At 44.1% G+C, this 12,819-nt stretch overlaps 1 protein-coding gene across 1 annotated transcript in view; it reads right to left on the minus strand.

Annotated features, from left to right (window-relative positions):
• Positions 1 to 1,591: 1,591 nt before the first annotated feature.
• The window catches only part of LOC124118262, a 37,361-nt gene continuing 26,133 nt past the window's right edge, over positions 1,592 to 12,819 (minus strand). The window contains exons 5-7 of the mRNA XM_046480371.2: positions 10,723 to 11,004; positions 7,491 to 7,631; positions 1,592 to 6,573 (exon numbers count right to left, since the gene is read on the minus strand). Of these exons, the coding sequence (XP_046336327.2) occupies positions 5,528 to 6,573; positions 7,491 to 7,631; positions 10,723 to 11,004 (1,469 nt within the window). The 3' untranslated portion in view covers positions 1,592 to 5,527. The remainder of the gene's footprint in view (positions 6,574 to 7,490; positions 7,632 to 10,722; positions 11,005 to 12,819) is intronic.

Consider the following 12,819-nt stretch of genomic DNA (forward strand, 5'->3'; position numbering starts at 1 on the left):
AGAATCATTTAAGCCGATGTTGGACAGTTCTGCTGCAGAGGCGTCTGTTGAGGAGTCTCTGGTGTTTCGGAACCCTTCCTCTTTAGGATGAATTGTCTCCTCACCAGACAGGGGCGGTCGGGTAGCCTAGTGGTTAAAGCGTTCGCTCGTCACGCCGAAGACCCGGGTTCGAATCTCGACATGGGTACAAGGTGTGAAGCCCATTTCTCGTGTCCCCCGCTGTGATATTGCTGGAAAATTGCTAAAAGCGGCGTAAAACCATAGTCACTCACACTCACTCACTCCTCACCAGACATGCCAGATCCCCCTTTCCCGTTGCGTGGTCTTTCGGACTGCCCTGGTCCTGCCTGGTCCTCGACATGATTTTGTCTGACAGCAACAGTAGGATAATATCCAAGTTGTCGTCCATACACTGTGTTTAACATACTTGTGCCATGCATGCCAATATTTGCCATCTAGTGCGTCTGATAGTCTTTGCCTTACGATATTAACACACACACCATCAAGCAAAACATCGCCACTTTGTATGCCTGTATTTTCAGTAAGCCAATAGTGTGTTCCGTCCAACCTGAAGGTTCTGTTTGGGCGACACTGTTGGCGACAAACATGACAATCCTAGAGATGAAATAAAGCGAAAATTCTTTCCATATTCATAAGGATTTTCTGCTAAAAGCAGAGTCGATTGTACGATTAAGCGACACAACCCTTTCCATAGCCAATAGAAATCTCTGCATGAAGCAGGAAAAGGTGCGCTCATCTTGTCGATAAGGTTGCGAGTATCCTGGAGAACATAGGCGTATCAGGGGAGGACTGTACCGGAACCTCCATTTACATCAGGGGCGGTCGGGTAGCCTAGTGGTTAACGCGTTCGCTCGTCACGCCGAAGACCCGGGTTCGATTGCCGACATGGGTACAATGTGTGGAGCCCATTTCTGGTGTCCCCCGCTGTGATATTGCTGGAATATTGCTAAAAGCGGCGTAAAACCGTACATGATCACGTACTACAGCTATCAACACGTTAACAATTATTTAAATTTACAGATATTATTATGAAAACTGCAGCTACTTCCTGCTTAATGGTCGTTTGCTGATACAATCGCAATGTATTTTGCAGACGCCCTATCCAACCGACCACGGAGACAGTCTTGTCACTCTTACGTGCAACGACATCCGTTCTCGATGACGTCATATTGAGTGAGTATGGTTTTACGCCACTTTAAGCAATATTCCAGCAATATCACGGCGGGGGACACCAGAAATGGGCTTCACACATTGTACCCATGTCGAGAATCGAACCCAGGCCTTCGGCGTGTCGAGCGAACGTTTTAACCAGTAGGCTACTCGACCGCCCATCTCCAATGAGAATCGATCAGCCTGATCAGTAGGCAACAGAAGACACTAGAGCCACAAGTCTCTGTAGCTCACCTGCATTGTGGAGATATAAAGCCAGAACGGAATTCATATTAGAATCCTCTACTGTTTATTACAGCTTAGAATGACATGAGCATTCAAATCAATGAACAACACATCGTCTAAACACATCAATGCTCTATGCAGAAAGTCATACATGTCCACGGCACGTTTTTTTTTCATAGAAAATGCGAGAATGTGAAAAAATACATGCCGCTTGAACAGCCGAAACTACACCTGCAATAAGAGTATGAATGATGCGGACAGCATGATAGGCACTCACTCTGATACTGAAACACACCCGAATAATGCGAGTGGACCCTGGGCATGATGCAGATGGGAGCCACTTATGTCCACATTGCTGGAACCGTTGGCTGCTCTCGTTTTACTAATTAACCTGATGCAGACCGGGCGGACATCAGACAGGCTACGGACAGGCTGACCCAGGGTAACTACACCCAATAACGACCGGTACTTGCGTATTTTGCATCTCTGGAATCGATTCCTGGCAGTGACGTCATCAGTGGCCAGGCGACTCAGGCTCAAGGAATTTAGTTTCGGGCCTTGGCAAGTCACCTTTGACATTTATACATGCGATATCCCGTGATGCAAAGATGTGAGAACAGTGCTCCTTATAGTACAAAGTCTTTTTTCTGAGAAATTGTAGAAAATGTGGATTTCCTGGTCTCAAATGGAGACATGAGCTCACTAACGCTATTGTTGAAACGACGTCGCATAAGAAACGTCATGACGTCATGAACGATGTCTTCCTGTAGCGTCACGTTCCTACTGTTTATTTCAGCTTAGAATGACATGAGCATGATACACATCTGTGAGATGAGTATAAAAATGGCAAGTGTTTAGAAAAACATGACGTGCAGTAACATCTCTTTAAAAAAAACTACTTACAAGTATAAGTTTAAGTTTATTCGGAAAAAAACAGGGCGCTTTCTCTCTGAATACTGCGCTGTGGATAAACGAGATTTTACGTGACTTCATGCAATATATGACAGGCTGTACCGGTTAATATAAGGATGCGCAAAATGTGGTTATTCATTTTCATAATGCAAAATCAATAAATACTGCAGTAATAAACAAAAAAAACAGATTTGGATAATTATTACACAAACAATCAACAAAGAGTCAAACATTATGTACACAATTACCAACAATCACATCTGGTATACTATGTTTGTGGGTTCGAATCCCTGTTTCCCGCAATTATGTTTCTAGGTTTGTCAGCACCATACCCGTGCTCGTGGGTTTCACCGAAGTGGTAAACGTCTGAGACCTGCATCACTTCGAGCTTTTCTCCCACATTAAGCTGACACGCCTTGATATAACTGGAATACTGTTAAAAGCGGCTTTAAACCCTACTCACTCACTCACTCACTCACTGGTATAACCATGATTATTAATTTTCTATTGTTACAGGTCACTGTAGCAGATGAATATGCGGCCAGGCATCCTTCACCTCCTCCATCCTACTGCTACACAAACAAAAAGAGTCACATGAACACCGCCGTGCTGATAATGTGATAACATGTGCTCTGATGATAATATAACACAGGCCGTGCGGGTAATGTGATAACATTGGCCGTGTTGATCATGTTATAGCATCGGCTGTGATGATAACGTGATAACATAGATCGTGTTGATAATATAACATTGGCCGCGCTGATAATATGATACCATTGGCCGAGCTGATAATATGATAACATTGACCGAGCTGATAATGTGATAACATAGGCCGTGATGATACTTTAACATAGGCTATTAACATAGCCTATGCTGATAATATAACACATGTCGAGCTGATAATGTGATAACAAAGACCGTGCTGGTAACATAATGATAATATAAAATTGGTCGTGCTGGTAAAGTGATAACACAGTGGCGCTGATAATATAACATAGGATATAAACATAGGCCATGCTGATAATATAACATAGGCCGTGCTTGCGATACTATAACATTGGTCGTGTTGGTAAAGTGATAACATAGTCGTGCTGATAATATAACATAGGCCGTAATAATATGATAACAAGGTCGTGCTGATAATACAGCATAGGCCGTGCTGATAATATAACATAGGTCGTAATAATATGATAACAAGGACGTGCTGATAATACAGCATAGGCCGTGCTGATAATATAACATAGGCCGTAATAATATGATAACAAGGTCGTGCTGATAATACAGCATAGGCCGTGCTGATAATATAACATAGGCCGTAATAATATGATAACAAGGTCGTGCTGATAATACAGCATAGGCCGTGCTGATAATATAACATAGGCCGTAATAATATGATAACAAGGTCGTGCTGATAATATAGCATAGGCCGTGCTGATAATATAATATAGGCGGTGCGGGTAATGTGAAAAATTATTGCCTAATATGATAACATAGGCCGTGTTGATAATGTGATAGCATAGGCTGTGATGATAATGTAATAGAATAGATCGTGCTAATAATATAACATAGGCTGTGCTGATAATACTACATGATCGTCATGATAATATAACATAGGCTGTGCTGATAATACTACATGATCGTCATGATAATATGATAACAAGGTCGTGGTGATAATATGATAACAAGGTCGTGGTGATAATATGATAACACCGCGACAAAGTAAAATGGCCATGATGACAATATAACATAGACTGTGATGATATTATGATAACATAGGTCATTATGTCATAACACTTTTTCAAAGGGTGTAAGTATTTCGTAGATCTTGGTTATCCTTGTTATCTTCAAATTGAAATTCAGATATACCTAAGAACAAAAGAAACTGTACCACTTTAAAAATGAAAATGCAAAAATTTGAAAAGACAAGGTCAAACCAAATCAATGAACAACACATCGTCTAAACACATCAATGCTCTATGCAGAAAGTCATACACGTCCACGGCACGTTTTTTTTTCATAGAAAATGCGAGAATGTGAAAAAACACATGCCGCTTGAACAGCCGAAACTACACCTGCAATAAGAGTATAAATGATGCGGACAGCATGATACTGAAACACACCCGAATAATGCGAGTGGACCCTGGGCATGATGCAGATGGGAGCCACTTATGTCCACATTGCTGGAACCGTTGGCTGCTCTCGTGTTACTAATTAACCTGATGCAGACCGGGCGGACATCAGACAGGCTACGGACAGGCTGACCCAGGGTAACTACACCCAATGACGACCGGTACTTGCGTATTTTGCATCTCTGGAATCGATTCCTGGCAGTGACGTCATCAGTGGCCAGGCGACTCAGGCTCAAGGAATTTAGTTTCGGGCCTTGGCAGGTCACCTTTGACATTTATACATGCGATATCCCGTGATGCAAAGATGTGAGAACAGTGCTCCTTATAGTACAAAGTCTTTTTTCTGAGAAATTGTAGAAAATGTGGATTTCCTGATCTCAAATGGAGACATGAGCTTACTAACGCTATTGTTGAAACGACGTCGCATAAGAAACGTCATGACGTCATGAACGATGTCTTCCTGTAGCGTCACGTTCCTACGGGTCCCGTTAACATCCGGGATAGAATATGTCTTCAGCAACCCATGTTTTCCGTAAAAGGCGACTATGACGTCGAAGGACGCGACGTACGGGATCGGGTGGTCAGGCTCGCTGACTTGTTGATGCACGTCATAGTATCCAAACTGCGTGGATCGATTCTCATGATGTTAATCACTAGATTGTCTGGTCCAGACTCGATTATTTACAGACCGCCGTCATGAAGCTGGAATATTGCTGAGTGCGGCGTTAAACACGAAACGTTCCTATGGACCTCCAAAAAAAGTGAGTGAGTGAGTTAAGATTTAACCTCGAAAATAAGAAGAAAAAAAATAAAACGATGGAACAACTGCTATAATGCTCATTGATAATTACTTAAAAGAACTTCACTTACACCTGTGCCATTATTGGTAACATAATCCGCACTGTTCCACATATTAGACAGTTTGTCTTCATGTCAATCGGCTCCCTGCCACCCTGGTCTACAACCCAAGTATGGCCTGGCTGGCGGACTTCTGCTCAGTGTGTAATTGTTATGGTGCAAAAGACGACTCAATCACTTTCGCTATCCCTCCAAGACTAAATAACAAACAATCATCCTGTCTTAGGCAGAGATGGGATCTCATAATGCCTTTCATTGCCTGCACTATTGGGGTAACCTACAGTAGCATCTGGTATGGCATCAGATGAACGAGGCCCGGGTATGGGGCATAGATAGTTCTGATCTGTGATGGGCCGGTCTGTCAGAGCGCTGTAGGCGCCGTCCTGAGTTGAACCATCTTGAGTTGTTGCCTGTAGGGTTATCTCTGTGTAGTAGTGATCTGTGATGGGTCGGTCTACAGTGGCATCTGGTATGGCATCAGAAGACGGAGGCCCGGGTATGGGGCATAGATAGTTCTGATCTGTGATGGGTCGGTCTATAGTTGTATCTAGTATGGCATCAGAAGACGGAGGCCCGGGTATGGGGCATAGATAGTTCTGATCTGTGATGGGTTGGTCTATAGTTGTATCTGGTATGGCATCAGAAGACGGAGGCCCGGGTATGAGAGATAGATAGTTCTGATCTGTGATGGGTCGGTCTATAGTTGTATCTGGTATGGCATCAGAAGACGGAGGCCCGGGTATGGGGCATAGATAGTTCTGATCTGTGATGGGTCGGTCTACAGTGGCATCTGGTATGGCATCAGAAGACGGAGGCCCGGGTATGGGGCATAGATAGTCCTGATCTGTGATGGGTCGGTCTATAGTTGTATCTGGTATGGCATCAGAAGAACGAGGCCCGGGTATGGGGCATAGATAGTTCTGATCTGTGACGGGTCGGTGTGTTGGAGCGCTGTAGGCGCCGTCCTGAGTTGAACCATCTTGAGTTGTTGCCTGGAAGGATAACTCTGTGTATTTCTGATCTGTGACGGGTCGGTCTGTCAGAGCGCTGTAGGCGCCGTCCTGAGTTGAACCAGCTTGTGTTGTCGCCGGGAAGGATATTTCTGTGTAGTGCTGATCTGTGACGGGTCGGTCTGTCACAGCGCTGTAGGCGCCGTCCTGTATGGATTCAGCTTGTGTTGTTGCCCCTGAGGATAACTCTGGCATAGGTTGGTTCAGACTGCTGAAGGCATTGTCGTCAGCAGCTATTAATGTTGCATCTGGAATTAAAGACAGTGTATATACCACATCCTTATCTCTCTGGTGGGGTGGGTCGGGTTGGGTTGGGTTGGGGTGGGATAGGGTGGTAGGGGGTGGGGTGTGGCTGGTTACGGGCAGGGTGGTGTGGGGGGAATGGGGTTTGGGATGGGGTGAGGTGGGGTGGGGTGGATTTTGGGGTGGGGTAGGGTTGTATGGGGTGGGGTGTGGCTGGGGTTGGGTAGGGTGGTGTTGGGGGTTGACCTGAGCTGAGACAAACCTCCAGGTCGGCAACCAGTCATTGAGGTTCTAATATAACAAGAGCTGCGGTTATGTCGTCAGCGCTGGAGCAGCAGCAGGACCACCCGGATGTACCTACTAGGTTCTTAAATAGCCACAGAGGAGCCCTCCTTACTGGGCCCTTGAATGACCACAGGGCAGACCTGACCTATTGTATAAGGCCTTCATACAGCCACAGGGCGGCCTAGGTACACAATACGTGTCCTTATTATAACTACAGGGCAGACCGGATGTTCAGTACTCGGCCCTTGTATAACTACAGGGCAGACCGGATGTTCTGTACTCGTGCCTTGTATAACTACAGGGCAGACCGGATGTTCTGTACTCGGCCCTTGTATAACTACAGGGCAGATCGGATGTTCTGTACTCGGCCCTTGTATAACTACAGGGCAGACCGGATGTTCTGTACTCGGCCCTTGTATAACTACAGGGCAGACCGGATGTTCTGTACTCGGCCCTTGTATAACTGCAGGACAGACTGGATGTTCTGTACTCGGCCCTTGTATAACTACAGGGCAGATCGGATGTTCTGTACTGGGCCCTACAATGACCACAAGGTTGAACTGATCTTCTGTAAAAGGCCCTCATATAGCCATAGGGCAGATCGGATGAAAAGTACCTAACTCGGCATTTAGATTACCTTTCTCTCTGTGATGTCTTCTTCTCCTTCTTCTTCTTCTGTTACTACTTCTAACACACAGGAACACCACGACGACGCCGATGAGCACCACACACCCAGCTGCTGCTGCTGCCGCGCCAATAAGGAGGTAGGGGGTTGTTGCTGGATCATAATGTCGTAACATGTTTGAGTGAGTGAGTGAGTTGGGTTTAACGCCGCTTTTAACATTATTCCAGTTATATCACGGCGTGTCAGCTTAATGTGCGAGGAAAGCCAGAAGTGATGCAGGTCTCAGACGTTTACCACTTCGGTGAAACCCACGAGCACGGGTATGATGCTGACAAACCTAGAAACATAATCGGGGCGAACCGGGATTCGAACCCACAATCATAGGTTTCTGGCGTGCCCAAGGGACGCAACTCTGCACAGCGAGTCGCGGCGCCTTAGACGACATGGCCACCTGTGCCCCCTAACATAGTTTGAACACTGAGCTCCTGTTATACATTGTACTTCTGCTCATTGTCAATCCCTACATCCTGTGATCCTAATACAAGTTTACTGCGCAAGAGGTGAGGTGAAAAGGGGGCTCAGTGTTATTTCGCTAACAAGCTTCATGCATGCCCGTTACTTCTTGTGCCAGTTCAGACCTATGCCGGTTGTGTTAGTCCACAGAGATACCATGCTGCAGTTTAACACGAATATCCCACTCACATACTGTAAACTACGTTTATAACGAACGTGCTTATAACGAACTGACGGATATAACTTACTTTTTTGTCCCGACTATTTGCTGTAGTTATGCTGTATATATGCTTATAACGAACTACGTGTATAACGAACTGAAATTAGTGGTCCCGTTGAGGTCGTTATAACAGTAGTTTACTGTATATCACACTAGCAGTTTTGTCCTTGTATTATCCACGTAATGCCGGGCACTAGGCAGGGTAACAACAAGTACAATATTTTAACATCTTTTGATATAATTTGACCAGGGAATCGAACCACAACTCTCCGAGCAGACGCTCTATGCGCTGCACCATGAAGCTTTAGCTTGCGAACATATATAAGAATATTCTTGCTAGTGTCATTTCTTCGGGCCATAGCGGGTTTGTCCATGTTTGCCAATATTCGGGTTATGTAGGCTCTACAGTAAACTACGGCTATAACGAACTCAAAGGGACCACTAATTATAGTTCGTTATAACCGTAGTTCGCTATAAGCATATATACATCATATATACATCAAATGGCCGGGACTAAAAAATAAGTTCGTTATAACGGTCAGTTCGTTATAACCTTGTTCGTTATAACCGTAGTTTACTCTATATGATAATCATAATGTTTAAATGCTTCCCGGGATGGGATTCCGAGTAAGACTTTCATCCCCACCCACCCCTGCTTATTGCACGAGGCTACGTAATGGGTCAGGTGGTCAGCGTCGATGTATTGATTTATGGAATGTCATAGAGCTCATGATCGCGTGAACAATGAACAAAAGAAACTTGAGCACAGGAAACATGAACAAGGAACACAGGAAACTTGAACAATGAACCCAAGAAACATGAGCACAGGAAACATGAACAAGGAACACAGGAAACTTGAACAATGAACACAAGAAACATGAGCACAGGAAACTTGAACAATGAACACAAGAAACTTGAGCACAGGAAACATGAACAATGAACACAAGAAACTTGAGCACAGGAAACATGAACAAGGAACACAGGAAACTTGAACAATGAACACCAGAAACACGAGCACAAACATGAACACTGCACATGAAGCATGAACATAAGCACAGGAAACATGAACAAGGAACACAGGAAACTTGAACAATGAACACAAGGAACACGAGCACAAACATGAACACTGCACATGAATTCGAAGCATGAACATAAGCACAGGAAACATGAACAAGGAACACAGGAAACTTGAACAATGAACACAAGGAACACGAGCACAAACATGAACACTGCACATGAAGCATGAACATAAGCACAGGAAACATGAACAATGAAAACAGGAAACTTGAACAATGAACACAAAAAACATGAGCACAGGCAACTTGAACAATGAACACAAGAAACTTGAGCATAGGAAACTTGAACAATGAACATAAGAAACTTGAGCACAGGAAACATGAACAAGGAACACAGGAAACTTGAACAATGAACACAAGAAACATGAGCACAGGAAACATGAACAAGGAACACAAGAAACTTGAACAATGAACACAAGAAACATGAGCACAGGAAACTTGAACAATGAACACAAGAAACTTGAGCACAGGAAACATGAACAATGAACACAAGAAACTTGAGCACAGGAAACATGAACAAGGAACACAGGAAACTTGAACAATGAACACCAGAAACACGACCACAAACATGAACACTGCACATGAAGCATGAACATAAGCACAGGAAACATGAACAAGGAACACAGGAAACTTGAACAATGAACACAAGGAACACGAGCACAAACATGAACACTGCACATGAAGCATGAACATAAGCACAGGAAACATGAACAAGGAACACAGGAAACTTGAACAATGAACACAAGGAACACGAGCACAAACATGAACACTGCACATGAAGCATGAACATAAGCACAGGAAACATGAACAATGAAAACAGGAAACTTGAACAATGAACACAAAAAACATGAGCACAGGCAACTTGAACAATGAACACAAGAAACTTGAGCACAGGAAACATGAACAAGGAACACAAGAAACTTGAACAATGAACACAGGGAACACGAGCACAAACATGAACACTGGACATGAAGCATGAACATAAGCACAGGAAACATGAACAATGAACACAGGAAACTTGAACAATGAACACAAGAAACTTGAGCACAGGAAACATGAACAAGGAACACAGGAAACTTGAACAATGAACACAAGGAACACGAGCACAAACATGAACACTGCACATGAAGCATGAACATAAGCACAGGAAACATGAACAATGAACACACGAAGCATGTACAATGAACACACGAAGCATGAACACTGAACACAGGAAACAGGAAACGTGAGCATAGGAAACATGGACAATGAACACTTGAAACATGAACACACGAAACATGAACAATGCTCTTCAGAATCATCAACAATGAACACAGGAAGCATGAACATAGGAAAAATGAACATAGGAAAAATGAACAATGAACACAGGAAGCATGAACATAGGATGCATCAACTATGAATACAGAAGGCACGAAAAGGACAAAATTGTACTTACATAACACATGAACTGTAACAGTTCGAGACGACTGTTTCATCTGTCGTGTTCCACTACATCTTGTGACAGTGTTGGTGGCTGTGCAGACATATTCTCCTGCATCAGTCTTCTTAACGTTCTTCAGATGAAGAGTCCCATATTCAGACATCCTCGCGCCTACTCCTTCTTTTCTCCAAACTATTGACGTCACTTCCGGGTTTGCATCCACTGTACAGTGGATGATCAAATCTTCTGATTCGTTGACCACTTTCAAGCTACCGTCGATGTGAACGGCTGGTGGATCTGGGAAGGGAAAACAATATCTTAACATCTTTTGGTGCGACACTGCAAGGTGATCGAACCCTGTTACTATCACACCGCAATAAAGTACTCACGGAAATGAAAAAAACCTGTTTTTTCGATCTCAGATTTTAAATAAATGCAGTTAATATACAAAATATATAAATATTCAAACAACTCCATTTAGTACTAATTGGGCCTTGGCACAAATACAGCCTATCAAAGGTTTTTTATGTCTTTTTACACGTAAAAGTGTGTAAAAATATGAACAAAACAGACTATTGTGAAACTGAGCATAACCAGGTGTTAGTAGATCAAGGTGAATGTCCATGACCTATGACACCTTGGCGACAGGTGAAAACAGGTGCTTGAAATCCACATGCATGTGATTTGTCAGTGGTTAGTGATTTGTCAGTGGCATTGTGGGATAGTGAGTCATCGTCAAAATATAAGAACGTAAAGTAACATATTCCCTTCTCAAACAAATACTTACACGTCATTATTATTATGTACAAAAACATAGCTGTTAATTTTATTATTGTTTTGATACCTTTTTTTCCAGGCTAATTTGCATAATGCCTATAGCCTGTTTCTGCCATTTCAATTTGGAAATTTTCATTTCCATGAGTACTTTATCATCCTCAATGAGAGCCCACTCTGCACTATCACCCTAACGTGATCTATTCACAACACTTGTCTAGGACCACGGAGGGCCCACTCTGCACTATCACCCTAACGTGATCTATTCACAACACTTGTCTAGGACCACGAAGGGCCCACTCTGCACTATCACCCTAACGTGATCTATTCACCACACTTGTCTAGGACAAGGGAGGATCCACTCTGCACTATCACCCTAACGTGATCTATTCACCACACTGGTCTCGGAATACGGAGGGCCCACTCTGCACTATCACCCTAACGTGATCTATTCACCACACTGGTCTCGGAATACGGAGGGCCCACTCTGCACTATCACCCTAACGTGATCTATTCACCACACTGGTCTAGGACCACGGAGGGCCCACTCTGCACTATCACCCTAACGTGATCTATTCACCACACTGGTCTAGGACCACGGAGGGCCCACTCTGCACTATCACCCTAACGTGATCTATTCACAACACTGGTCTAGGACCACGGAGGGCCCACTCTGCACTATCACCCTAACGTGATCTATTCACAACACTTGTCTAGGACCACGGAGGTCCCACTCTGCACTATCACCCTAACGTGATCTATTCACAACACTTGTCTATGACCAGAGAGGTCCCACTCTGCACTATCACCCTAACGTGATCTATTCACAACACTTGTCTATGACCAGAGAGGTCCCACTCTGCACTATCACCCTAACGTGATCTATTCACAACACTTGTCTATGACCAGAGAGGTCCCACTCTGCACTATCACCCTAACGTGATCTATTCACAACACTTGTCTATGACCAGAGAGGTCCCACTCTTCACAATCACCCTAACGTGATCTATTCACAACACTTGTCTATGACCATAGAGGTCCCACTCTGCACTATCACCCTAACGTGATCTATTCACCACACTGGTCTAGGACCACGGAGGGCCCACTCTGCACTATCACCCTAACGTGATCTATTCACCACACTGGTCTAGGACAACGGAGGGTCCACTCTGCACTATCACCCTAACGTGATCTATTCAACACCCTGGTCTAGGACAACGGAGGGCCCACTCTGCACTATCACCCTCAATTGATCTATTCACCACACTTGTCTAGGACAACGGAGGGCCCACTCTTCACTATCACCCTCAATTGATCTATTCACCACACTGGTCTAGG

Source organism: Haliotis rufescens, unplaced genomic scaffold (genome assembly GCF_023055435.1).
Source record: "Haliotis rufescens isolate VD_foot unplaced genomic scaffold, xgHalRufe1.0.p SCAF_136, whole genome shotgun sequence".
NCBI classification, from domain to species: domain Eukaryota; kingdom Metazoa; phylum Mollusca; class Gastropoda; order Lepetellida; family Haliotidae; genus Haliotis; species Haliotis rufescens.